Below are 27,077 nucleotides of genomic sequence, written 5' to 3'. Positions count from 1 at the left end.
GTGTGATTGCAGTACAGATGGACATTGTTGGTTGCTTGGCATCTCACCTTATAGGAGGAAATACATTCTTATCCTCTTTGAAGGGAAAGCCATGAGGATTTGGCAGTGGGCGATCTCATTTCATTGGTTTCTGGTGGCAACCCATATCCCAGGGAGGTAAAACACATTTTGGCTAACAGCCTCCACAGGAACATTTTACTGCCTCATGAGTGGTCTCTAAATGTGGCAGTGACACCTCGTATTTTTTTTGACACTGGGCATTCCGGGTTGCAACCTGTTTGGTGACCCCTTCTCAACATATGGACTTGGTGACTTCCTAAATGCTGCAGAGAATATTTTTATCTCGAAATTTAGAACTTAAACTGGAATTAAGGCATTCGTACTGTGTTAAAACCTGGGAAGCACATAGCTTCAAAAATGCAATTTAATGTCCAAGATCAGATTTTTTTTTTTTTTTTTTTCTATTGTTTTTAAATTACCCCCATGCCATACTAATTGAGACACTCAACGTTTAGCACACAAAAAACAGAATCAGGCCATAGCACTGCTACCTTCTTTAACACTAGGGGCTTCGCACTTTAACATAAATGACAAATGTATGATCCCATACCCCCCCCCCCCCCCAAGTCCCTCACCTAGTACATCTTGTTGGGATAAAAGGGGACACACACACACACACACACACACACACACACACACACACACACACACACACACACACACGCAGAGCTTCCTTTCGGGTAAAACTTACTCACAAAAGATTTTCAGTGCACACTTAAGATGGACTTTTATTTTTTAACTGCAGTGATTTCACTGATAAATGATTATTCCCAGGATGACTTTCAAAAATAAACAGTGACTTTTCTGTAATTCATATATCTGGTCAGACAGGGCTTCTTAAATTCAACTGGACCTGCACAATCCCACTAACACTTAACGCTGGACATGGACAGGATGAACTTAAAACCTCAATACAGCGTTAGACTGTCGTTACGTTTTCGGGTCTATATTAAATCATTAAAAGCTTAGTAAAGTGAACGATGATTTATCGACCCCATGTAAGCGAAAACTTACCAATGCAAATGCTTAGAACAGCGATTTTTTTTCCAAGGGAAAAAAATCTGGGGGGGCTTTGCCCTCCACCCCCCCCCACTTAAATAATACGAACTCCGAGATTGCACTACAGTGACGAAAACGGCAAAGTAATGGATGTGGCCAAGCAATTTCTTTCCCAGGGAAAGAATTTGCTTATATGCCGCTTCGTCATTTTGCCTTTTCATCTTTTCAAGTTCGACCAAACGCATTCAAAAGAATCTTCGGTCATCTAATAGGACCCCAAGTTTTCTTGGGGAGACCCTCACTATTATGACAATTCTTTTTATATGAGTACACAATTGTTTTCAGAAACTCACTCTTTTTATCTGATAGGCAAATCAGACAAAGCACCCATTTAGCAAAAGCACTTGTCAAAGTTGACTGTCGGCCCCACTTAAAAACTTGCTGTTAAGATGTTTTATTTAATAAAGGGCATGGCTTTTAGCATAAGCAACACTAATAATAATCTATCAGTCATTGGGTTGATGGTTTTTATCATTGTATTGTTGTTTCAATCACCCATTTGTACTGAAAAACTAATAACTAGTATAAAATAGACTCCAAAGTCCGGCCGTGTTATTCTTTTATTAGTATAAAATAGAGCTTGATTCTCTCATCAATGTCCAAGTCTACTAATGAGTTTAAATTAACAGGACAAGATTTCTTGTAGGGGCAGTATTCCAGCACCTTAATGGTTAAGGGCTAAGGGGAGTTCTACACACCCGAAGGCTACACCTCCTCGGCCCCTCCCACAATTTAGGCACACCCAGGGGGCAGTGATAATGTAACTTCCCATCCTACATTGTTCATTGTAAATTACAGCTTAGTGCAATACTGTTTCAGAAAGTCTTCATCTCCATCATCTGCCTAACAACACTTAATAAAGGACTGAACCATATTGAATCGTCTCCAGGCTGCTCCTTTACTGAACTTAACCAGCTGTATATACTCTAGCAAGTAACTTTGCTCCCTAGCGGTCTGATAAGAAACCTTTGCTTTGCTTCACCACATATGTGAACATGGCATTTTGTAAGTTTAACTGTCTAAAGGAAAAGGGTCCCGCAGAGATACTTCTAAATCAGGATGCGACTGGCTCTCACAGCCCTAATCAGGTAACCGTAGGATTTTTTCTAAATTTTTTTTGTTACCTCCATTGCCCATAAGCAGGGAGGATACCAGCATGCCAGATTTTACCATCTTTGAGGGCATGGTATCTTGACTTATTAGCCTTTTGTTTTTTGACATTATATATTCATTCAGTATATCACTTGTTTTAAACACCTTTGAATACATTTGATTTATTTTTTCCTTAAAATTACTGGAAGCCATCTCTTGTACTAAGCTGAAACTTGAACTGCTTTTTACTGAACTGACCAGAACAGAGCCTTTTCTTCTCCTTTTGTGGTTGATTTTATCTTTTTTTTCTCCAAATTTCTTCTTTGCTGGCATCCAGGCAGTATAAATACTAGCCAATAACTGAATTTTCCCATATGAATAGCTTTAATTGGCTTGTTTTCTAATTTGCAGTTTTAACAAGTTGATTAGAGCTTTCCCAGTGTAACTCTGTGCGCAGCCATCTTGGAAGTCCCTGTTTCTCTTTAATTGTGTTTTCGAGACCAATTATACCTGTGAACATAGAAGGCTGACCTGTTTGTGGAAGACACTAAAGTCCAGGCTGGTGTAAAATATGGATGCGTTACATTTATATCTGTTAGTTATTGCAATGAACTAAAGTTCTGAGCTGTTAGTAAGCTGCTGCTTCTTGTTCCCATGATGTATAGTTTAATTCCGTCTGTCTTCATTTGCTTACTATGCGAGCTTCTGAGCAAGTGACTTAACTACACAGTACTCCTGAGTTGCTAATGAAAAAGGGGCATTTTGTCCAATGGGCTTACCTAGTCAAATACATAAAAAATAATGAAGTAAATTTCATCTGGTGAAATTAAACAGATTGTTGGAGAAGTGGAGATTAATATTCAGTGCAAGTAAAGAGTGTAGCATTTAAGGGAAGAGCAACCCGATGATGAAGTGCAAGTGTGTGTGTGTGTGTGGGGGGGGGGGGATATGTAATGCCTTCTGATCATGACTTAAGGTCTAGGAGTGATAACAGCAGCACTGAACCAGTATGTGCAGAACAAAAAAAAGAGGATGTCTGTAATACCAGCCAAATACTATGATCCTTCCTAATGGAAGCCAGCTCCCGAAACAGGAAGTTCTGCTGCTGCTGCTTAGTAGGGAGGTTAAGATGCATTTAGTACGTTCTGTATATTTCTGGAGACCGTTTATGGATCGGGCCATGACCGTCTTCAAAAAAAATAAAAGTTGCAAAGGAAAGTAACTAAGGCATTAAAAGGGTATGAAGTGATTAGACTACAGAGTAGGTTGGTAGGATTTTAAATATTTGTACAGAAGTCTGAGAAGGACTTGGGGGTAGACATGATTTGGATCCACAAGATCACAAATAGAAATTGTGAATGGGTAGATCTGAGAAGAAAGAAGTAGAGGGCACCAGCTACAGGTACAAGGTATGTTCTAGAGTTTAGATATGTGTAAGTCTTTCAGAGAAGGGTGGTTTGCATGGAATGGGTTGGTGGTGGTAGGGTATGACTTGATGGGCATTCAGGAAAGAATCAGACAGACTGAGGAAGGAAAGGGTAAGATGATAGTAGCTGTAGGTTGCTGATGTATGCTGATTGGTTAGACTGTTTTGTCTCCTTTCTCCAACTCTGCATGTATATGTAAGTTAAACCAAACATTTGCTCCATTCTTATCAAACTAGTCATCTGTGCAGGGAAAAGGGAGTGCATCTTTAAGTGTTGCTGCATGACACATAACTGATTGGACCTCACAACACAGACTTCAGTCATGAGTGCTGTTAAGTTTTTTGGCAAGGGATGGAAGTAATGATTACCCTACTGCCACCACAGTTAAGTGTCATGGCTTGGGTAGACTGATTGCACATTGAGTAGCAATCTGCAGGTCAGGGCTACAAGACCTTATCCTATTAAGAGTTATGAAATATTATTTGTCCCTGTTAAATAAAATGAGATGATTTTTCTTTCTTGAGATTTACCCTGTTATTACATGAAAATAAAGCACAATTGGGCTAATCAACAGAGCCTTTTCAGCCACAACACAGGCCATATGACAACAGCAGAAATCAACAGTTAATATGTGCAAGCCAGAGGGGAGTAATTCTTTATATATATGTGTGTGTATCTCTCTCTCTCTCTCTCTATATATATATATATATATATATATATATATGTATGTACACACATCCCCACACAGACTTTTTATATATATATATATATATATATATGTACACACACACACACACACACAGATACAGTAGTGTACATTAGAAAATGTCTGAGGTACAAGATAACAATTAAGTTGCAGTTAAGTTGCAAAAGTCAAGGCTGAACTATCGCAAGTCCAGAATGTTTAATAATCTGCAAACCAAACCCTGGAAGGAATGCATACCCCTCCTCCTTAACCAACAGTCTACAACCGCAGTAATGAATGATCCTTAGCCAAAAGTTATGGGAATAAAAAATGAGTGAGCTATAATTCAATACAAAGTATTTTAGCCAGAAAGCTCTAAGTCATTCTAATCTACAGAATCCAAGCTATACTATATATAACAGAACACAAACATATCTGGCTAAAAAGAATTGGTACATAGATGATAATACCATAGTAAAGATCGCACTGATGTACAAGTTTTCATTTACAGTAATTTGAAAAGAATTAACCTGATTATATGGCATCTTTTAATGTGCCTAAGAGAAGCTGATATAAATAGCCTCACTAAGAAATAATCCTCTGTTCTAGTCCAACTAATCAGCTGGAACCCCCAAAATGGAGAGGAAACAAAGAAAAGAAGGCGAGGAAAAGGCGGAAAAACAAAATGTGTACCCAATCCTGAAACTCCCTGATGTTCTATATGTTGTACGCTTCTATATGTCCTTGCAGGAGCTGTTGGTGTTCAGTCTGATATTTGGACAGTGAATTGATGTATTTTTCTTCGCTAAACAATCTTTTTTTCTTTTATATAATCTGAATTTGAATATTTCATGTTTTACACATGGCCAGTTAATATTTCAAGGTTTATACATTGCTTCAGTCTGTAAAGATAAAATTTCAGTAATGTTAAAACACACTGTTCTTTGTATATCCTGTTTCTCTTTGATGGAAAAAACACTGATAAGTGATTATTTGTTTAGAGCATCGAACTGTTATGATCTTAAGGAACATCGGAGCACGTGTGTGTTGATTATGATTGCCAACAGTTGGAACAATTTTAGGACTCCTTATTACATCCCTCTAATAATCTATAAAACCTCTGCAATAAAAAGGTCACATTGCTTACTTACCAACCTTCAGATTCCCTTCTTAGTTCAAAGGGTTGGGTGGATAGGCACCAGTGGAGGGATAAGGGAGATGGATGTCGCCCTCTTTACTCAAAACAATTTAGGTCATGATGGTTTTATTTGGAAATCCAGCTCTATACCAATAAATCTACATTCAATAAAAAAAGAACTATTTAAGGTAATGATTACAATTGATTAATGAAGTATAAAGGGCCTTCAAGACAGGAAAAAAGGTACCTAACCATGCACCTTTCATATCAAAGTAAAAGCAGTATAACTTTTCTCCAAGAGACGCATTTGATGAATGACCAATGGGACAATGATGGAAATAGAAAATGGGTGGCAGTAATTCAACCTCGAAAGGGACAGCTACCATAATATACAGCCCAATTCAGGGGGAATTTCTCCACACGAAAACAGATTTCGAAGGCAGATGGTGTTATTTTATTAGCTCATTCCCTAATTTAGATAAACCCATACTTTTTCTAAACAGCATCTTTTTATTTATGACATTTTTAACATCCTGATGAAATTCCTAAATCACTACTATGTTGGGGGGGGACTGGAATGCCCCAATTAATCCAAATAAGGGCAGATCGCATCAAGACACCAAGCAATCACAGCGGGTCACAGTAGCTCTAGAAGAATTAATAAATATCTTTAAACTAATACAAGTTTTACCCTCAAAACAGTTTCTACCACCTCAATCAAAAGCATGCTGTCTAAACTAAAAACCTCATCAACAGCAGCCGACCTGCTCCCCAGCTATTTCTTGAAACTCACAGCAGATGCTATTGCTATCCCAGTCTCCACTCTCATAAACAGATCAATTGTTGAAAACTATGTGCCCAAACTCTGGAAAATATCCTATGTTACACTCATACATAAAGGCGGGACCTCCACTGAACTTAATAACTACAGACCCATTGCTTTACTCTCCCCCCTGGCCAAAATGCTAGAAAAATGCATCCATACCCAGATGCTAAACTATCTCGTAGACAGCAACATCCTGTCACCTACTCAGCACGGTTTCAGACCTGCCCATAGTAACACTACAGCCCTCCTCTGCTTCACAGACACAGTAAACCGTCTCAAAAATGAAGGCCTACAAGTGTCAACTCTTTTTGGATATGTCCAAAGCATTTGACACAGTCTCACACCAAATCCTGCTAAACGAACTAAACAAATATCATCTATCAAATTCCACTCTTACCTGGTTCCAAAGCTACTTAACTGACAGGTACCAAGCTGTGAAATGGGACAGTTCTCTCTCTCCTCAGCTGCCCATAAGTATAGGAGTCCCACAGGGTTCTATCTTAGGACCACTACTATTCACAGTCTTCACAAATGACCTCCATACCTCCACACAGCATGCATCTATAATTCAGTATGCAGATGACACTACCTTAATCTGTGCTGCACAAAACATTCCCACCATCCTGCAAACAACTCAGCTAGCATTCTCTGACGTTGAAAACTACCTTACCAAAGCCCAACTTATCCTCAATCCAAAGAAAACTCAACTTATGATTATAACCAGTTCTAACAAAAGCACTAACAGTCAATTCACTATCTACTCCACTAATGCTACTCCAATTGCTCCAGTGGCACAGGCTAAGCTATTGGGAATAACCATAGACTCCCACCTAAAATTTGATAGTGATCTCAACTTAACTATTAAAAAAGTACATGCCAAACTGGGGTCACGCTACCGTATCAAACCATTTCTTACCAACAACACAAGATCAGCAATTGCTCGCTCCCAGCTTCTATCCACCCTACTCTATGCACCTCCCATTCTGAGTAATCTCAACAAAACTGAACTAAGCAAAATGGAAGCCTGGTATAACAGAATTGCCCGTTTTGCTGCTGCAAATTGCTCATATAGAACTCATCACTGTACTGCTTTGAGATAGCTCCACTGGCTTGAACTGCCCAACCTCCTAACGTACAATCTGCTCTGCCTCTGTCATTCTATATATTACCTCCGCAATAAGTGTCCTACCCTCAAAAACCTAGTACAACATCACTCAGCCAAAAGGCCTCTTAGATCATCAAGCAAACTACTACTAGAAGTCACCAACAGCTACAATAGCTTTAGAGATGCACTATATAGTAGTTCAGTGGCTACAAAATGGAACTCTGTCCCTACAAGCATTCAAAACACATCATCCAAAGCCTCCTTTAAAGACCTCATCAGGCAACATCTCAAGGAAAGTTGGCAGTGCCATGATTGCTCCCCAGGCTAGTGAAAGCGGATAACACATACATACAAAATCTAGAGAACTTGATTATAGTTTTCATTCTTACTCACAAACACTGGCTAATCTACAATGTATGTACTGTACCTGTGTACTATGTATGTATTCTATCTATGTTCCAAATTTCAGCTGTATACCGCAAATCTATTAATTACCTTTATTTTTAAAATTAATATTTTTTTGTTTGTTCTCTGCAATGTAACTGTTTATGTGCCGCATACCACTGTAAAAACATGTCTCCTGTAATTTGTGGGTACACTGATCATGTCTAAATAACTAAATGTGTCTGTAATTTTTCTTTGTGGAGCTTTTCTCCCCGGGCCTCTGCTGAAAAAGGGCCTTTTCGGCACAGTCAGACACCCCCGGTTAACAAATGTAAAATAAAATAAAAATAAATAAATAACCTGATAGACCCCTTTACATCATACCAACACGATAATTCATTAAACAGGTTCACGTTCTTCTCAGCAAGGCATAAATCCGAGTCGAGAATTGATTTCTTCCTTGTTTCAGAAAAACTAACTCCGCTCAGTCTAAGATCAAATATTAAGTACACCCCCAGATCAATCTCAGACCATTCTACAATACATATCTGAATCAATATCTCCAAAACTGACTCAGCCTACTCCACCTATAATAATTGGACCCTAAATCCAAACGTAATTCAAAATAGAGGACTAGTACTAGAATTACAAAATATATTCGCCCAATTTGAAAATGACCTTACAACAAGTGACATCCCATATGGTATACAGTGGGCTGCATTGAAAACTGTTATTAAAGGTATTATCATACAAAAAGCTTCATGGTTAAAAAAAAAAAAAAAAAAAAAAGGATAATGACACCAAAACTGAACTGGAGAGGCAAATAAGTGACATAGAGATTAAAATACAAATACTTTAGTGAACTTGAAGGAAACATGATAAACTTACAAAAACAGCTATCAATATATATCTTAGTAGTCATTTCGTATAATGAACTTAAATTGATCCACAAATATTCAGAATGGGCATAAATACCCTCCAAAACACTTGCACATTAAATGTGAAAAATGGACCCCCAAAAACAAAATTAACTACAAAGGAGAGGTAAGACATAAAACCTATGATATTATTAAATCCTTTGAAGAAAGCTACGATAATATATATAATCTCCATACCCCTGAAGACCGCAAACAGTATAAGGGCTTTATGGAAAATCTTAACATCCCACAGCTAAATGAAACCCAACAAATTTTTTTAAAAGCCCCTCTCAAAGTAGACGAGATAAAATTAGCTATGAGCAAAGCCCAGGGCCCAGATGGCTATAATGCTGAATTTTGTAAAAAAAAAAAAAAAATTTGTGCCAGTCTCTAACGTCTTGTTAAAAACTTATAATTACATTATCAAATTTGGCATTATTGATCCATACATCAATAACTCAAAAACTATTCTAATACACAAACCCAACTCTGACCCAACTAACCCCTACAACTATAGACCAATTGCCGTAATTTATTTTTTATTTATTTATTTTCTTTTACATTTGTTGACCAGGAAACAGATGAGATCAGATGGCTTAGTGGTTAAGGTCTTCACCTCCCATGCACATGATACAAGTTTCGATCCTGACCTTCGACCAATGCCTGTTTGGAGTTTGCATGTTCTCCATGGGGTTTCTCCCATGTCTGAAAAACATGCTGTGTGTTTCCATCTCAAACTCCCCAATGAATGGAGCTGTGGGCAGCAGCACAGACTCTACATGGTGCCCTATAGGAGGAAGAGTTGTACATACTATCTGCTTTGGGAATCTACTGTGGTGCGCAGTATCCTCAAGATAGAACACTGATCACATACTGCGCGCCATGGCAGGGCTAGCCAATCAATGGTGTAAAATATGGCTTTAGGTGATTTGGTCATGTTGACTAATGTCGCCAAAAGTGGGCATGGGTAGTTGCCGGTGATAAGTGGGTTGAGGACCCGGTCTACTCTGATCCATGCCAGGGATCTTTGCTAATGGTGGGAGAGGTATATGTGCCCATATTTGCCAGTGTGTGCCCACCATAAAGCCCAGCAACCCTGGGTCAGTAAGCTACTAGCTGGCCAGTGTCTAGTTGCTCAGCCTGGGTTACCTGGGATAGCTCTGTTGAGCGAAAGTTGACTTAAAACCAATCAACCTGCCAAACAACTGAGAATTGTTACCCTTAATTGTAGGTTCACTGACAGGACGCAGCTTGGTGGATGACTTGATGATACGGAGGAGGCTGGACATCCTGTGTATCCAAGAGACTAGATGGAAGGGCAGTGCAGCAAAGCCACTTGGCTTGGGATCCAGAGTCTACTACCCAGGTGGAGGGCAGGGTAGAAATGGTGCAGGAATTTTGAGAGAGAGGCTTCAGAAGACAGTAAGGGGTATCAGAATTAATGACAGAATCATGGCAGTCAGACTCCAGTGTAATGATAGGGCACTATTCATAATCTCATCCTATGCCCCTCAACACAGTTGTGATAGTGAGGAAAAGAGTGCATTCAGACAGCAGTTGCTAAGGTCAACAGAGACCAGGCTGAAGACCTGGAAGTTGACTTGAGAGAAAGTACAACAGTTCAAGGAATTACTCAGGGCTCTAGCACCCCAAGAAGAGGAAATAGGTGGATTTGAAGAAGAATAGCACCACCTAAAAACAGCATGTGTTAGGACTGCAGAAAAGATATGTGGCCGAGCCATGTATGGAAATAAGGTACATAAGGAAAGCTGTTGGTGGAAAGCAGAAGTCCAGGAAGTCATCAAAAGAAAGGAGGAGTGCAGGAAGAAGTGGGAGATAGAAAAGACTGACCAGGCTAGGAAGGACTACTGGTTGGCTAGCAAAGAAGCTAAGAAAGAAGTTGCAATAGCAAAGAATAGGGCATTGAAGGCACTGTACCAACTTCTGGAAAATGACTCAGTAAGGGGCACAAATAAACTATATCAGGTTGCAAGGCAAAGACAGAAAGATAAAGAAGATAGTCAGACACTCTTCATAAGGGATGCCAGCAACAACCAGCTCACCAGTCCAGAGGACATCAAAGGCAGATGGAAGGAGTATTTCCAGCATTTTCTGAATGAAGAAAACCCCACAGAAGCTGTACTGCCCCAGAAATGGCCTACGATGAGAGGAAAAAAAGAAGCCCACTGTAGACGAAGTAAGGGAAAGCAGCAAGCACAGATGAGGTCACAGCAGATATGATAAAGATGCTGGGTGAGATAGGGTGAGAAATGGCTCCTGAGGGTACTAATATAGTGGGGAGAGAAAGGCGTATCCCAGATGACTGGAGAATAAGCATACTCGTGCCAGTGTACAAGAACAAAGGGGACATTCACAACTGTGGGCAGTACAGAGGCATCAAACTCCTATCACATTGCATGAAAGTTCTGGAGAGGGTGATTGATAAACGGATACACAGAGTAGTGGAATGTATGATGGGAGATGAGCAGTTTGGATTTAGCTCAGGATGCAGCACAATTGACCCGATGTTTGGATTGAGACGGATACTTGAGAAGAAGATAGAGATGAGGATATAGTCCAACTGGGCATTCCTAGACTTGGAGAAAGCATATGACAAGGTCCCAAGAAAGCTGATCTGGGCAGTACTGCGGTGGTTTGAAGTCCAGAAATATTTGGTAGAATTAGTGCAGGTGCTATACAAAGACCCAATGACTCAAGTATGAACAGTGTTCGACCTCACAGAGGGGTTCTCAGTGGGAGTGGGTGTACATCAGGGTTAATTTCTGAGCCCACTGCTGTTCATGCTGGTGATGGACTACATTAGCAAACAGGTTTGCGGGGATGGATCAACAAAGCTGCTGTATGCAGATGATGTGGCAGTACAGGCGGACTCTGAGCTAGAACTTCAGCAAAGGATAGGAGAATGGAATGCAAATCTGAAGGCACATGTGATGAAACTAAGTACAGATAAGACCGTAGTAATGGCGCAAATTGGGGAAATCAGAAGAAGCTGAGAATAGAGATAGAAGGGACGATAGTGGAAAAGGTAAAAAGCTTCAAGTATCTGGGAGGGGTAGTTTAGGAGAAGGGTAGTCTGAATGAAGAGGTCAAAGCTAGAATCAGAGGGGCTGCAGCAAACTGGCAAAGAGTATCAGATGTAGTCTATGACAGAAGAATGCCAAAGAAGCTGAAAAGTAAGGTGTACAAGACAGTGGTGTGACCAGTACTACTGTATGGTACAGAAACCTAGGCAGTAAAGGCAGAAGAGTTGAAGCTAGAGGTGATGGAAATTAAGTGCCTGAGAAAGGTGGTAGGATGCACACTGTGGGACAGATGAAGAAATGAGGATATAAGTGCAGAAGCCAAAGTAGCTCCAATTGCAGAAAAGATCAAAGAGAACAGATTACGGTGGTTTGGGCAAATGTGTAGAAAAGTAGAATGCCATCTGGTGAGGAAAATTTGGGACAGACGGGAAGAAGATAAGAGGAAGCGAGGATGTCCAGCAAAGAGGTGGATGAATTGTGTGAAAGAAGATCTGTGACAGTCAGGCATGAGTGTTGAAGAAGGCAGGAGTGTGGCACTGAATCGAGAGAGTTGGCGACAGTTAACACATTACCCCGACCCCATGTAGAAAAATGGGAAAAAGGGGACTGATGATGATGATGATGACCAGGAAAGTCCAACTGGATGCATGTCCATTTTCAACAGAAGTCCAAGGAGAAAAGCTCCACAGTTAAATTTTAAGCAAAATATAAGGTGTATACAGAAGCATTCAAATTTATATAGTACCGAACTTAACGTTGGCTAGTGTAACATAGCATTAAAGCTTAAGATTTAACATATTTACATAGACTGAATGCATCTTTGACAGTTTTAGGTTGAGGCATTATAATGGTGAACATTGTCCATAGGGGTTGCATTTTTTGCTTTATACAGTTGACTTGTGAGCAAGTTAGCAACAGTAGGGAGTTATAGCAACAGAGAGAGCAAAGATTAGACATAGTAGGGAGTATAGTAGCAGGCGAAGACAGAGATGGGAAATTGGATAACAGGTTAAGTAAGAAAAGCAGGAGGAGTAAGTAGCTTAAGTATAGAGTAAGAGTAGAGGTGTAAAGAGAAAAGTGTAGTGTATAGTTGAGTCCTAGCAGTGAGATATGGGTATTGACTCTGGTTAGAATTAGAGGTGGAACTAGAAGGAAGCTAGAGAAGTTGCATTCTTTTGATGATGAAGCTGAAGTCAGAGGGCAAGAGTAAGGGGAGAGGGTGGGAGAGGAGGGGGGCAGCCAGGTGGGGAACATATGCATATCCATGTGCTCTTTAGGTGTTCTTTCAGGAGTTTTTTAATTGTAATCTTTGAGCCTGCTGAGGTAATAGCAGTAGGTAGGGTATGCCTCTTCCCTAACTACACAGGCAAAGTCTGGGAGTCCCCTGCTGTGTTGTTGGCCTTTGTGACCTTGATTATTTTTTTGTCGCAAAAGCAAAGTTGTCTAGTTTTAGCTTGTAGTCCTAGTAGATTGACCAGAGCTGGAGTTTTGTCTGGGAGTAGTAGGAGATTATGGGCAAAGGAAAGTTGATGTTAATTTAGGAGATTAAGGGAATTCAAGCCAGCCAAGTTGTTTTAGGGAATGGCAGTAAACACATCAAAATACTTGCTCATGTCATGGCCAATAGACTCAAGAAAATACTTCCCCACATAATACCGCAGGAACAACTCAGTTTCATGCAAAACTGACAGATAAATGACCTTAACTTGGTACTAGATACCATGATGAATCTTTTAGAAAAAGATAAAACACCCCAGATATGTACTAACCTTAAATGCCTGCAAAGCCTTTGATAGGGTGGACTTAAACTTTTTGTTTAGTATACTATTCTGTTTTGGGATTCCTCATGAATTTATTAACGTAATAAAGACACTCTGTCAAAACGCTTCCACAACCTTATTTATTAATAAAGTTAATTCTAATCCCGTAAAAATCACCAGTGGAACGAGACAAGATGCCCCCTATCCCCCTACCACTTTAATCTATGCCTTGAACCCCTATTATTGAATCTCTTCCAAAAACATACTTAAACTACTTAAGATTAACCATAAGTTTACAGTATTTGCAGATGACCTTAACATCTATTTTGAACTCCCGAATACTGACTACCTTAAAATATTAAAAACAATAGAAAAATTCTCCCTCCTCAAACTATAGCATTAACCTGAAGAAATCCTATATATTTCCTATAAACCCCCTTGGCCACAAAGAATATTACTTTCCTGAAGACGAAATAAAACCTAAACACCAGCTAAAATACCTGGGTATAAATTATATCCATTCACAAAATAAATGCTGAAAACCAGCCTCCACAACATATGGGAATGAATTCAAAAAGACCTCTCTAGGTGGAAGAATATTAAACACTCTCTCTTATCTAAGGCAAATATCATTAAAATTAATATTCTTCCTAGAATCCTGTATCAATTAAATGCCCTACTCTTGCGCATCCCTCAAAAATTCTTTCAGAATATGAAAACTACTCTTTCTAAATTCATCTGATACCCTAAATCTGCAAGAGTTAGCTGTGATAAACTCACTACCAAAGGATAAAGGAGGTTTGGGCCTACCTGATTTCATACTCTACATAACCAATCATGACCCAACTATCCATAATTGTTCACCCCTATTGACAAAAATCTAGTTTAATCTGATAACTTCCCTAAACATCAACCCGAAATGTATCCCCTTCATAAATTTAAAAAAACTGTACTGCCTTAAGGTTAAACATAAGACACAAATATTTCAGTATTTAATAAAAACACTCCAGCTTATAAATACGCTAGAATTTTTACAGCCATCCACCTCAATCCTAACTTGAAGCTAAATAACCAACCAATAAATCTAGCTAACTTTCCTTTAATAAGAGACTTCACAGTTTGGGATCTACATAAACTATACAGATGTAACATCACTGAAATAAGATCAAAGCTGGTTATACCAAAGAAATATGAAGTTATCCTTGGGCCTTTCATAAGGCTCATAAAAAATAATTTTCTGAGAAATCTGTTGCAGAACAAGGAGTAAAAACTCTGTTAATAATAAGAACCTTATCCTATACGGACAAAATGCTTTCTAAAGCATATAAACTAATTACCGCAATAGAATCCCAAGAGGTTCTCTTGTTCTATAATTACTGGTTAGAGGAAAAACCAAAATATAACATCGGAAGAAAAATTACTTGCCATTAAAAACACACTCAAACTAACCCCTTTCAAAAATTTAATTTACACCCAGATCATGATAAATAATAATGCTTGCTACTCACCCACTGTATTAAACTTAATCCTACTTACCTATCAAGCTGCCCCTTCTGCCGTAATGAAAATGAAGACTTACTACATATCTTTTGAAGTTGCAAGACATTGTACAAACTATGGTGCTCTTTAAGAGCCAAACTTAAAAAAAATAGGATATGAAAAAACTACTTTCTCATGGGGGAACGGCAATACTGCACATCACTCCTGATAACTTGCCTAGCATTACCAAACATATTCTTATAACACTTTGTGCCCAAATTAAATATTACATAGCCAAAAACTGGTTAGATAAGTGTAAGATCTCCTAGGAAAATATTGGAATGCTAACTACAAAATATATATCCTCCCACAAACAGAATTATTTATTTTCAGACATATTGGGGTATTCTTATAGATACAATATTAAAAAAAAAAAACTTAAGTTTTCCTATCCTCTTCTGTGCTCAGTAATCCCACTCTCATTCCGCAGGTTCCATACTTCCTAATCAGTATCCAAAGATCAGCAAGTATGTTTCCGATTGCCTAACCCTTCTCCTTATTTCCTCAGGCAATACTAACACAATTTTAGTTCTGCTACATAAGGCCATAAACAAACCCTTGATATCTTTACCCTCAGTACTCCTTACCAATCCCCTTCTTTATTCCTCTTCCTGTTTTAAACTAACCCATCCTCAATTAGTTTACCTTATTCCTTCATTCGTAACCTTATAGCTACTGTTTAAGTCGTGGCTTTTAAATAGGAGTGGCATCTAATGTAAATAGTTGTACATAGGATAGTTTAGTCTTTTCTTTGTTTTTTTTCTTGGCTTTTATTTTGGCTTATAGTTAAGACTTTGAGGTTTTAGTTCTTGAGGTTTTCCTTTATCAAACCTAGTTAGTTATCTCTTTTGTTGTTCAGTTTATAACCTCTCATTAGTAAGGATGTATGTGATATGTGGTGAGAATAACAAATGGAAAAAGGCCCTTTCACCTTATTTATTGAAAGCTTAGTTTTTTTCTAAATATTTTCACATTGGCAGTCTCAAGCTAAGGACAATTGTTTCATGTTGCATTGCTTTCAGTAATTCGTCCACCTGAAATAAATGTCTTGCCTCTGAAAGTTTCCTACTAAGATTGTTTGTGTTCATATCTCATTGTATATGATATGCATATTAGCCTGTCATTGTTGATGTTTACCTTAGTTTTTTTATCAAATTTTAAAGTCAAAAATTATTATTGAAGAAAAAAAGCTGAGGTAGAACTATTATAGTACATAAGGTCTAGGCAAAGAACAGAGAGTCTCAGAAGATAATCAGCAATTTTCATGGTAGCATGTCTGTAGCACTTCCAGTAAATCTGAAAAGCAAATAAAGGTAACGTCGCTCATGAGGTGGTCCTTCATTTTGGACTTGAGAACAGGAGTCAGCGGCATTGTTTACCTGTGATGGCAAATGATTCAAGTTGGAGGAGCCAGTAGTACCAAACCAATGTCTGGCAAGTGTTAGGGACTCTTCAAGTTTTTCCCTAAAGTACAGTGACTGAGAAGGAGGCTGAAGCACAAGGGTTGTAGCATGCATATGGGTGACTGGATTAGCCAGGGATGGAAATCCATTGAGTTATGAAATATGTTCTGCTGCATTCTGTGATAGCAATGATGCTTCTTGTTTCCTTAGGGAGCTGGACACAGTTTTGGGTGAAGTGACCATTATGAATGCCAGAGCAGAACTGTACTTGCGATTTATAAAACGGAGGATAAGTTCTGATTTTGAAATTGGGGATTCTATGGCCACAGATGATGTGAAACAAGGTGAGTTGATATTTTGTTTTACATTTTAACCAAACTAGGTTACTTTAGTATACATTAAGAAGCACACATATTCTCTTGTCTGAATTTATTTGCATAGTATTGACAACACTTGTATATTTAATTTTGTTTATATGTTTTTGCATGATGCTGCTTCCAGATTTTAGTATTCTGAAACACTGGTGTTGAGTTCCACAAATAATTGTAAATCTTGTATTGGATGGTATTTTCATCTCACACTGATAAAGCATCTATCGGGTCCAATAGACGTGCTTTTGCAGAGCCCAAAGCAAAGTGAGACCTGTACTTATTTGTATTTTGTAAAACTAAATTAAATATAAACTCAAGTCTGAAGTATAATTCTGCATATATTAGTTATGTTCATAGGTAGGTGATAACTTCCTTTGTCACTGAATGATCAGTGTTTTATCTAGTGAGCCACATTTCTTTAGGATGTAGGAGATGTCTGTGTGTTGCTTGCTTATGTTGTTTAATAGGTTTGGCAGATGTTAATCGTGCATACAGCTGCAGTCATAACAGATAGGTTTTCCTGCCGTCAGGCGGGTCCTCGGTCAGCCGAATTCCAAAGTCTAGGTCCGGCGTCGGTTGTCGTCGCTTCTTCCCTGACGTCAGTGCGACAGGGGGTATAAAAGAACCAGCCGACGCCATTTTCTTCAGTCTTTCTTGCCGCGCGGTGCCTGAAGCAGAAGCAGTTCCCAAGTGCCGGTCGGCCAGCTCCTGAGATTACGAATATTTTGCAACCGAAGTCTTCTTGAATGCTAAGTACCCCGTTGGGGAAACTTGTCTTGCCTCAGACCGATGTCAGACAAAGTTAACAATTGTATTTCATGTGGGAAGCAAATGCCGCATAAGAATTTTCATTCCCTCTGCATTCCTTGCTTAGGCCCAGACCACGACGTCTCGGCCTGTCGATTTTGTGCTACATTCAACAGATGCACCATTAAGCGTCGGGCGGAGTTCGCCCAACACTATTTTGGCAAAAAATTTAATTACATTATGTCGTCGGATACTCCGACTCCAGTTTTGAGTAAAAGACGCAAAGATAAGGACCGACATACAAGGTCCGCAGCTTCTACCGACACCACGCCAAAGCCGACTACAGGTTGTCCGGTTCTCAGTGAGGCACCTACGCAGCCCCTGACTACCAACGACACTTCATTGGCGGTGTCTACTGTACCCGAGGTCGCAGGCTCTTCGGCCCACATCCCAACTACCGATACCGAAGCCACTCTTGGTGTTGAAACTCAGAGTTTAGACAGGTCTGCCACCTCTCAAGGTGTCTTCAGGCCTTCCTCCTTTTTCCATCAAGGTTTTCACTAAGTCTAAAGCAGCCATGCATACTAAGAGACAAGCTCCACAGAGCCCTTCTCAAGGCCCCATGCCTAAAAAGCAGATGCTCAAAATGGCTGAGGATTTGATTACTCTCATCAGGGGTTCTCAACCCCCCCCGGACAAAAGGCCCAGAGTGGAGGAAGAATCCCCCTCCTCGGACCAGGCCTCCATTATTTCAGAGCATTCTGATGACCAGGAACATTCATACTCCCCTTTTGAAGATTCTGATCCAGAGGAGTCCATTCCCTCTGTCCCCCCCCCCCCCCCGAGGATTACTCTTTTGGGGAAACCTTGCATACCTTGAGGGAACACTTCCATTGGGAAGGCCAAGAGTAATCAGACTCCAAGAAAAGGCTTAGGGATTTTCTCTTGCTCCCTCAGCACAGGCCTCTGGCTATACCTCCTGTCTTAGACATTCTAGATGATGTGTATTCGGAGGCCTGCCTTAACCCAGACTCTTTACCTCCAGCCCCAGTTAAGCCTGACAGGTATTACCGGGTTCCTGACTCACACCAATTCCTATACAAAAGCCATGTGGCTGACCCGGAAACTATCTCACAGGGCCCCAAGGAAATTAAGGCCTCCACTGCTAAAAATCCATTACCTTCGGAGAGAGATTCCAGAGCTTTAGAAAGGTGGGGGAAAAAGGTATACACCTCGGCCACCTTAACCATGAGGGCATTAAACTGCCAGTTCCAAGTACCAACAGTTTCTGTTAGTACAGTTGAGAAGCAAAATGTCACAACCTGAACAACCAGACTTGAAAGAGTTGCAGGATTTGATGCATAGTGCAGAACAAGTGGGTAAACATACCATGCAATGTGGTTTTTATGCTTTAGAGGCCTCATGTAGAGCTGCTGTTACAGGATCAGTCATGCGTAGACATGCCTGGCTCAAAGAGCAAACCTTACCAGATCATGTCAAAGCTAAATTACTAGATGCCCCTCTGCAAAAAGATGTATTATTTGGTGTTAAAGCTGAGGAGGTATTAAAGAAAATGGAGGAAAAGGCTAAATCAATGCAAACAGTGAAAGATTTCTTACAGGTACAACCTCCACGTTTCAGTAAACATTGTCCTTCCAAAAATTGGTCCTTTCCAGCCACGGACAGACTCCAAAGAGGTAGATACAGGCGCCCGAGGGGCAGAGGGCAATCTCAAGGATCGTTTAGAGGCAGACAATGGCAAGCTCCTACACAAAGAGGTGGTGAGGATAGTTCACAGCCATTCAGAAAGCAGACTCAATGACTTTCCCCTTTGCATGCCAAGCAAGGCTCAAATGGCAGCACCTTTAGGTGGAAAACTGGCATTATTTTCGAAAAATTGGCATATTGTCACAAAAGACAAATTGATCCTGGACATTATAAACAGAGGCTACAGATTCCATTTTCACACCCTTCCAAAAATGAGAGGCATGCCAAACCTGTCACACAATAAAAGGGCAGAGGCACAAAAACAAATTTCAGATCTCATGGGCATGAAAGCTATTCAAGAGGTACCTACACAAGAACAAGGTCAAGGTTTTTACTCCAGACTATTCCTGGTACCAAGGAAGGGAAAAGATTGGAGACCTATTTTGGACCTATCCATCCTAAACACATTTTTACTCGTGCCAAAATTCAAGATGCTCACATTACAGCAGCTTCTTCCCATGCTGGGCAAGGAGTCTTGGCTGGTAACATTGGACCTCAAGGAGGCATACCTGCATATCCCAATCAGACAAGATTGCAGAAGATACCTCAGAGTTCTTGCAGGTTCAACCCATTATCAATTCTCTGCATTGCCCTTTGGCTTATCTACTGCGCCCAGAGTATTCACGAAATGCCTGGCATCAGTAATTGCCTACTGCAGACTTCAAGGGATACAAATATACCCATATTTGGATGACTGCCTGATCCAAGCGGACAGCAAGCACATACTTCTGAAACATCTGGCTTTTGTAATAATGTTGAATTCTCTGGGATACACAGTCAACAAAAAGAAATCAAGGCTAATACCCTCTCAAACAATAATTTTCCTGGGTGCCAACTTGGACACAAACACCCAGATGGCCTACCTCAAGCCAGACAAACAGGGGCAGCTAACTCAATACTTCAGAAAACTAGCAAATTTCACCAGGCTGACTGCAAGGAAAATCCTGCAGGCTCTGGGATTCATGGCATCTTGCATCCTACTAATCCCATGTGCAAAGCTGCATATGAGGAAACTTCAATGGTACCTGAAAAACCTATGGTCTCAACACAGCCACAGTTTGGAAACAATAATACTACTGATTCCATGCCTTCAAAAGGAATTTCTGTGGTGGGCTCAAGCATGCCAAAGAAACACAGGTCTCCCATTCTGCAAGCCTCAAGCAAATCAAGTCATCACAATAGACACCTACAGACAGGACTACGCCTGGGGGGCGCACATGACAGATCGGTGCATTCAGGGCAAATGGTCCCAAAAAGAAAAGCACCTACACATCAATCAAAAGGAAATGCTAGCAGTAATAAATGCTGTTATAGCTTTCAAAGACCTTCTGCATCCAGGTCAACTATTATAAGGACAGAAAACACCACAGTAATGTGGTACATAAACAAACAGGGAGGAACCCATTCATACCCCCTATGCAGGCTGGCCATGTCTCTTTGGAACATGGCTCTGGAATTACAAATCGAACTTCAAGCACAGTACTTGCCAGGCAAGGAAAACACGCTGGCAGACATCCTAAGCAGAAATATGACAGATCCACACGAATGGAAGTTGCATCCTCAAGTTTTTACAGAGATAATTCAAGCATGGGGAAGGCCAGACATAGATCTCTTTGCCTCCCACAAAAATCACCAATTGGCAAAATTCTGCTCAAAGGACTTTTCATCCACAGGCCTGGAGAGTGGACGCACTCTTTCAGTTGGGCAACAATGACAGTTTATGCCTTTCCACCTCTTCCTCTGCTGCCCAAAGTTCTACTAAAAACCAGAACAGACAGACCAAAGATGATTCTCATTGCTCCAGACTGGCCAAGACAACACTGGTACCCACTCCTGAGGAGCCTGATTCATTCCCCATCATGGACCCTACCTCTAATGCCTCCTCTTCTGACTCAGCACAGCTTCAAAACTCTTCACAGTCAGCTGAAAACACTCAATCTGGCCGCATGGAAGATTCCTTAACTTCACAACAGACCCTACTCTCCAAGGAGGTGCAGGATGTCATTTTGGAGGCCAGAAGGCCTTCTACTAGAAAAGCTTACTCCGCAAAATGGAAACGGTTTTGTGCCTGGAATGAGAAAAAGGGCCAGAATCCTGGAATACTGAATTTACCTCAAATATTACAGTATCTAGCTGAGATGCTAAGCAGTGGACTTTCATTCTCCTCCATCAAAATCCATGCCTCAGCCATTTCTGCAGAATACAACACTGATCCTCCTTTATTCTCTCACACCCTCTTAAGACAGTTCCTCAGAGGGGCTAAGAATATAAAACCCCCAAGGAAATGACCAGTACCTGCTTGGGACCTCAATTTCATTGTAAAACTGACCTTGCCTCCTTTTGAGCCAGCTGCCTCAGCAGAATTGCAAATATTTGTCCTGGGAAAACAGCCTTCCTTCTGGCTATCACCTCAGCTCGCAGGGTATCGAAGCTACAAGCCCTCATGGCTGTGCAGCCTTTCATCATTTTCCATCAGGACAGAGTTTCCTTACGAACCAATCCATCCTTTATGCCAAATGTGGTATCCAGGGTAGCTTTGAATCAGGCTATCCACTTACCTACCTTTTACCCTAATCCTCAAAACAAAGGGGAGAGACTACTACATTCCTTGGACATCCACAGACAGCTGCATTATTATTTGGACAGAACAAAGCCTTTCAGAAAATCAGAGCAACTCTTTGTGTCCTATGCTACAGGAGCTCAAGGGAAGCCAGTTTCCAAACAGACCATCTCAAAATGGATAGCCCACTGCATACGTTTTTGTTACTCTTTTCATGGTAAAACTGTACCTGCAGGCATCGGATCTCACTCCACAAGGGCCACAGCTACCTCTGCAGCTTTCCTCAGAGGGGTTCCTACCAAAGATATTTTGGAAGCAGCCACTTGGAGTTCTGTGCATACCTTCTCCAAGCACTATCACCTACCATTATACTCCAAAACTAGAGCAGGCTTTGCCACTGCAGTCTTGCAGGGCATCCTGGCTCCTCCTAGTTCCACCTAGTGCCTACCACCCCTTTTTTAGCTTTGGGATACTACCCATCTGTTATGACTGCAGCTGTATGCACGATGAACATAGTACAGTTTTGTACCTACCATAAATGTAGATGTTCGAGTGCTAATACAGCTGCAGTCCAGGTTTCCTTCCCTCTTTCCCCTCTTGGGACAGGCCTATTGGCTAACACCTCCTCATACAACCTGATTGGGGTTTTCATTTATCGTGTATTTGCTTGCAACTACTGTCTTTTGATTATATTGCATTGCATTGCATTATTACATAAATTTATGTATTGCCTTCCTTCTGGGGGCACCTGACATCTGGGGCAAGAAAAACTGAAGAAAATGGCATCAGCTGGTTCTTTTATATCCCTGTCGCACTGACGTCAGGGAAGAAGCGACGACAACCGACGCCGGACCTAGACTTTGGAATTCGGCCGACCGAGGACCCGCCTGACGGCAGGAAAACCCATCTGTTATGACTACAGCTGTATTAGCACTTGAACATCTACATTTATGGTAGGTACAAAACTGTACTTTCCATATCTCCGTTCCAAGAGTAGTACTTGCAAGTCTCACAACTTGAGAAAATAAAACTCTGGTTTAAAAAGAAGTACAGCAAGTTTTGAAACTTGTTGAAATACCATTAAAAGTATGTCTGCTGATGTTTTACTCTGGTGGAGTACAGGGATAAAAATCTGAGTACTGACCAGACATCTAGAGGTGATATTGATCACTGCTGGAGTAGCCTTAGCTGCATGGGCTATATCCTGTCAAAGATGTTAACAGCTAGCCAGCTTCCATAGCTTTAGGGCTCCTTCCACTCTTCCAAACTATCAAGCAGCTTGAGCTGAACTAACTAGAAGACAGGTTTAGGCACCAAGCCTAAACTTTAATTGCTTTACTGCTGCAGAAGTGTTTGCTACTCTGAAGCTTTTGAGGATCAGCATTCAGCTTGTTCTGTTTCTTTGATGGGAAGATAACTTCCCTTTGAGGGGAAAAACCTTCCAGTCAAATATTTTTGTTTATTACTGCGGTGGTGGTGCTGCGGTAGCGTTGTCGCCTCACAGTTAGACGTTGCCCGTTCGATTCTCAGAGCGTCTTCTGTGTGGCAACATGCGTGAATGGGCATTCCTTCATTGAAGGTTGTGCGTTAGGCACGGCAAGCCAGTACGTAAAAATCTACTGCCAATCATTAGCAGACCGGAGTTCCGCTGTGGTGACCCCTAACCAGGAAAAGCCGAAAGACACAAACAAACCAACACTTTCCTCTTCAGGAAAGTTATTTTAAAGCTAGCAGTTTGTGTTTTAATGGAATGTCACGAGAATGAATTGTATTTTTAAACAAGAGCACTGGTTTTTCCCTGCCAGTTTAGAAGTTATTTAAAGAATTAAAAAAAAAAAAAAGCTTTTTTTTTTCTGTGGAGAAATTGTTTATTTAACTTTTTGGGGCTGGCTAAATGTTTCCAAGTGCCTTTTTTTGTGAGAAAATGTGACTTTTAAAGACTTAAATTTGTACTTGCTTTTGCTGCTTGTTTTCCTTGAGAAAGAGGCACCATATTTGGCTTTGTCATGGAGCAAATTGTTTGTCCTATGGTCAGTCCTTCTTCCAGATGCAAAAAGAAAAAGTTAAGTAAACAGCTTTTGCCACCACAGCAGTCTTGCTATTTGCCTCTGCTGCAGTTGAGTGACTGCTGTGGCCATTTGTTGTTTGTAAAGACCACTCATCTTTCGCTATAGATCCCTCTGATGTAGCATCTAAAGTCGCTATGGACCTGGAGGTAGACATGCCCTGTGCTGCTGTTGGGATCCCCTCAGTGAGCAAACAGAATAATCTACACTTTTCTGCGGAAACTGCTGCCATTTAGAAAGCCATTGGCCCCATTTTTTCCTTTTAAAATGAAAGAGAAAACTAAACATGTATCTCAAATTTCCTTAGAAGGAAAGGAGTTTACTGGGTCTGGCTCAGTGTTTTATTGTGGATTTTGATCCTTATCTTTTGCCGTCTGGTAGAAGAAAGGATACCTTATTTCCTGAAGTGATTTAAGATTCTGAATCTGGACAGGAAGATGAAGGGACAGGTACAGGTTTTCTTCTCAGTTTTCTGAATCGGATTCAGAGGAGAGCTAAATTTCTGTTTCTCCCTTTGGGGTTCATCTCTCTTTGAGACTTTCTAGAATGCGTCAGTGTTTTCAGTGGGAGTGTACTGAGGTTTCTCAGTCCCTCAAAATTTTTTGGAGCTGTTGTGGAAAGAATTTCCTGAATCATCACCATTTCCTCCAGATGAGAGGATGTCTCTCTGCCTGTAATTTCCTGATAGCCAGCCTGTTCATCTAGAAAGGCAGGTGGAATGTAATAAAGTCCCTCAGTCTTTTTAAGTTTTTATACATTCTTTCCAAACCTGACCCAGTAGCTGTAGGTAATCCTACTATTGCTAAACAGTTAGTTTATTCCGATCCTACTCTTTCTGATAAGGATTTGGAAGATTATTGATGGGTACCGAAAATAGTGTGTGCTTCTTCAACTTTGATTTTCAGGATTTTGAATTGTCAGGGTCACATGTTAATGTTTATTTTGACAAGTTGTGAAAGGATGAGGAATGTTTGATCTGCAGTTTCTTTTTTTGAGGAAAAATCTGCTTTAATTTATTTAGTTTCTTCTGTTGTACTAGACAGTGCTGTCTGCGTACTATATGTGTATGACTCTGCTGATACTTCTTCCAGGGCTTTGGCCTCGGGTACTATATTGAGGAGGTTTGCCTGGCTCTGTTCTCAACTTCTCAGGTGGATGTGAATAATGAGATTTTGTTTTGTCTTTTGGACAGAGCTTGTCTTTTTAGTTCCTTTGCTGCAGAGGTGATCAAAAAGTGTGATGAAAGAGGAATCGGGGAATGTAGGATTTTTCTGCCCTCCTTTTTCAAATTTTATAAAGGATTCTCTAACCCCTCATCCAATTTTGGCATAACGGCAAGGGCTTTACAAAAAGAATTCCGTAAACCCCAAATCCAAGCATAGTCCATCTAGTCAATTTGACTGTTTAAGGGACTTTGTTCCCTTCTTCCACCCTGGCAGTCTCTTTTCCCTTCCAGAAAGTCTAAATCTCCACTTTTCTCTTTAGCAGCTGATAGTTTCAGACAATTGGGTTCTGATGATCAATCATCAAGGTTATAGATGGCACTGAGATGATATTCCTCCTTACCAAGGAATTATTCATCACTGTCCAAACCAGACTGTTTCCACCTGTCCTTTATTACATGTTCTTCCAGGGAGTGATGGAAATAATTCATCCTTTCCAAACTGGGAAAGGTTTTTGTTCAAGAAGTTTTCAATGCCAAAGAAAGAAAATGCTTGGAAACCAGTTCTGGATATGTCTTTTTAGACCTGTTTGTGATGGTGCATAACTTCTAAATGATGTCACTTCGCAATGTTACCTCTTCTTCCTCATTCAAATTTCCTGGTAACACTACATTTAAAAGATGCTTATCACATTTACTTTCATTCAGACTTCAGGCATTTCTTAAAGTAGTTTAGTCAAACAAACCTCATCAGTTTATCCTTTGGACTATCCACTGTAGTAAGGGTGGTCACAAAGTGACTAACTCCAGTTATATCTTGTTGCAGACTATAGGGTATCTATTTTCTTTTTTCCATATTTAGATGACTCTGGCACTAAACAGCCTATAATTGCAAAGTACCTTGCTAAGGTAAGGGAAAACAGCTCCTGTACTTTTTAAAAAAAAGTGTCAAACCAGGCATGTCCAAGGATCAGCTTCCGGTGATTTCTTCTGTCCACCTGGTGAATCTGGGCATACTGGGGCAATGTACCAATTGCCTCATGTACACAGACAGCCCTCTCCTCCTACCACCTTACACTGCAGCCTGTGAGAGATGCACTTACACAGCCAAACTGGAAGCAAAGCTGCCTCCACCCAAGATTGTGCTAGACAGTCAAGAGGAGAAGGTTAACACCCGCACTACACCTCAAGCAACACATAGCCCTTCTAAACTCAAACCACCAACACCCACACATAGCAACACTAAATCCACATATGTGGAGGCCCTTAACTGTAACCTGCCCAAGCAACAAGGACCTCCGAAGCTGTAATGCAAGCAAACACCAATCACAACCAAAGTGTCACATAGCTCACAACACCAGTGTGCCACCCAGCAACAGCCCCTAAGGCAAGACAACGTACCTAACACTTTAGTCATAGGTGACCCTGTAGTCAGGCACACTGATGTCCCACTCACCAGGCTGAACAAGGAGAAAATTACAATGAGCTGCCTGTTGGGTGCCAGGATCCGCCACATAACTCATGCACTCAAGTCACTCCACAACAAGTACAAATATGACTCTGTCATTGTCCATGTTGAAGTGAATGACCTGAGATGTACCTCCCTGGACTAAATGAAAAGAGACATGGAAGATCTCTTGGATCATGTGGCCCAGGCAGGTATGACCCTAGCCATGAGTAGCATCCTGCCTTCGCCCAGAATGATACCACAATATAAGGACAAAATGATTGACTTCAACAATTGGCTAAGCTTCTGGTGTCATTCAAAGGGGTATCCATTATCTGTCTGCCTGGGATGACATGATCGACATACCACGATGCTTTGCCAGAGATAGTCTGCACCTGTCGCCCCTGGGATTCAGGTTACTGGCTAAGGCTTTTGCCACCCCTATAGGGCCTTTTTTAGGCAAAGGACAAAACCACCACCGTAACTGGTACAAGCATGCAAAATCTGAAGGTAATGGT

General features: G+C 40.7%; 1 protein-coding gene across 2 annotated transcripts in view; it reads left to right on the top strand.

Moving 5' to 3' along the window:
* Nucleotides 1–27,077, top strand: part of COG4 (component of oligomeric golgi complex 4) — an 873,278-nt gene that overhangs the window by 394,072 nt on the left and 452,129 nt on the right. For both annotated transcript variants that reach the window (XM_044081315.1, XM_044081318.1), the window contains one exon: nucleotides 16,650–16,783. In XM_044081315.1, the coding sequence (XP_043937250.1) occupies nucleotides 16,650–16,783 (134 nt within the window). The remainder of the gene's footprint in view (nucleotides 1–16,649; nucleotides 16,784–27,077) is intronic.

The sequence above is a fragment of the Protopterus annectens genome, chromosome 8.part0, assembly GCF_019279795.1.
Source record: "Protopterus annectens isolate FY-2018-M chromosome 8.part0, PAN1.0, whole genome shotgun sequence".
NCBI lineage: Eukaryota > Metazoa > Chordata > Ceratodontiformes > Protopteridae > Protopterus > Protopterus annectens.
Note: the sequence above shows the minus strand (reverse complement) of the source record. Positions and strands in the feature narration are given on the sequence as shown.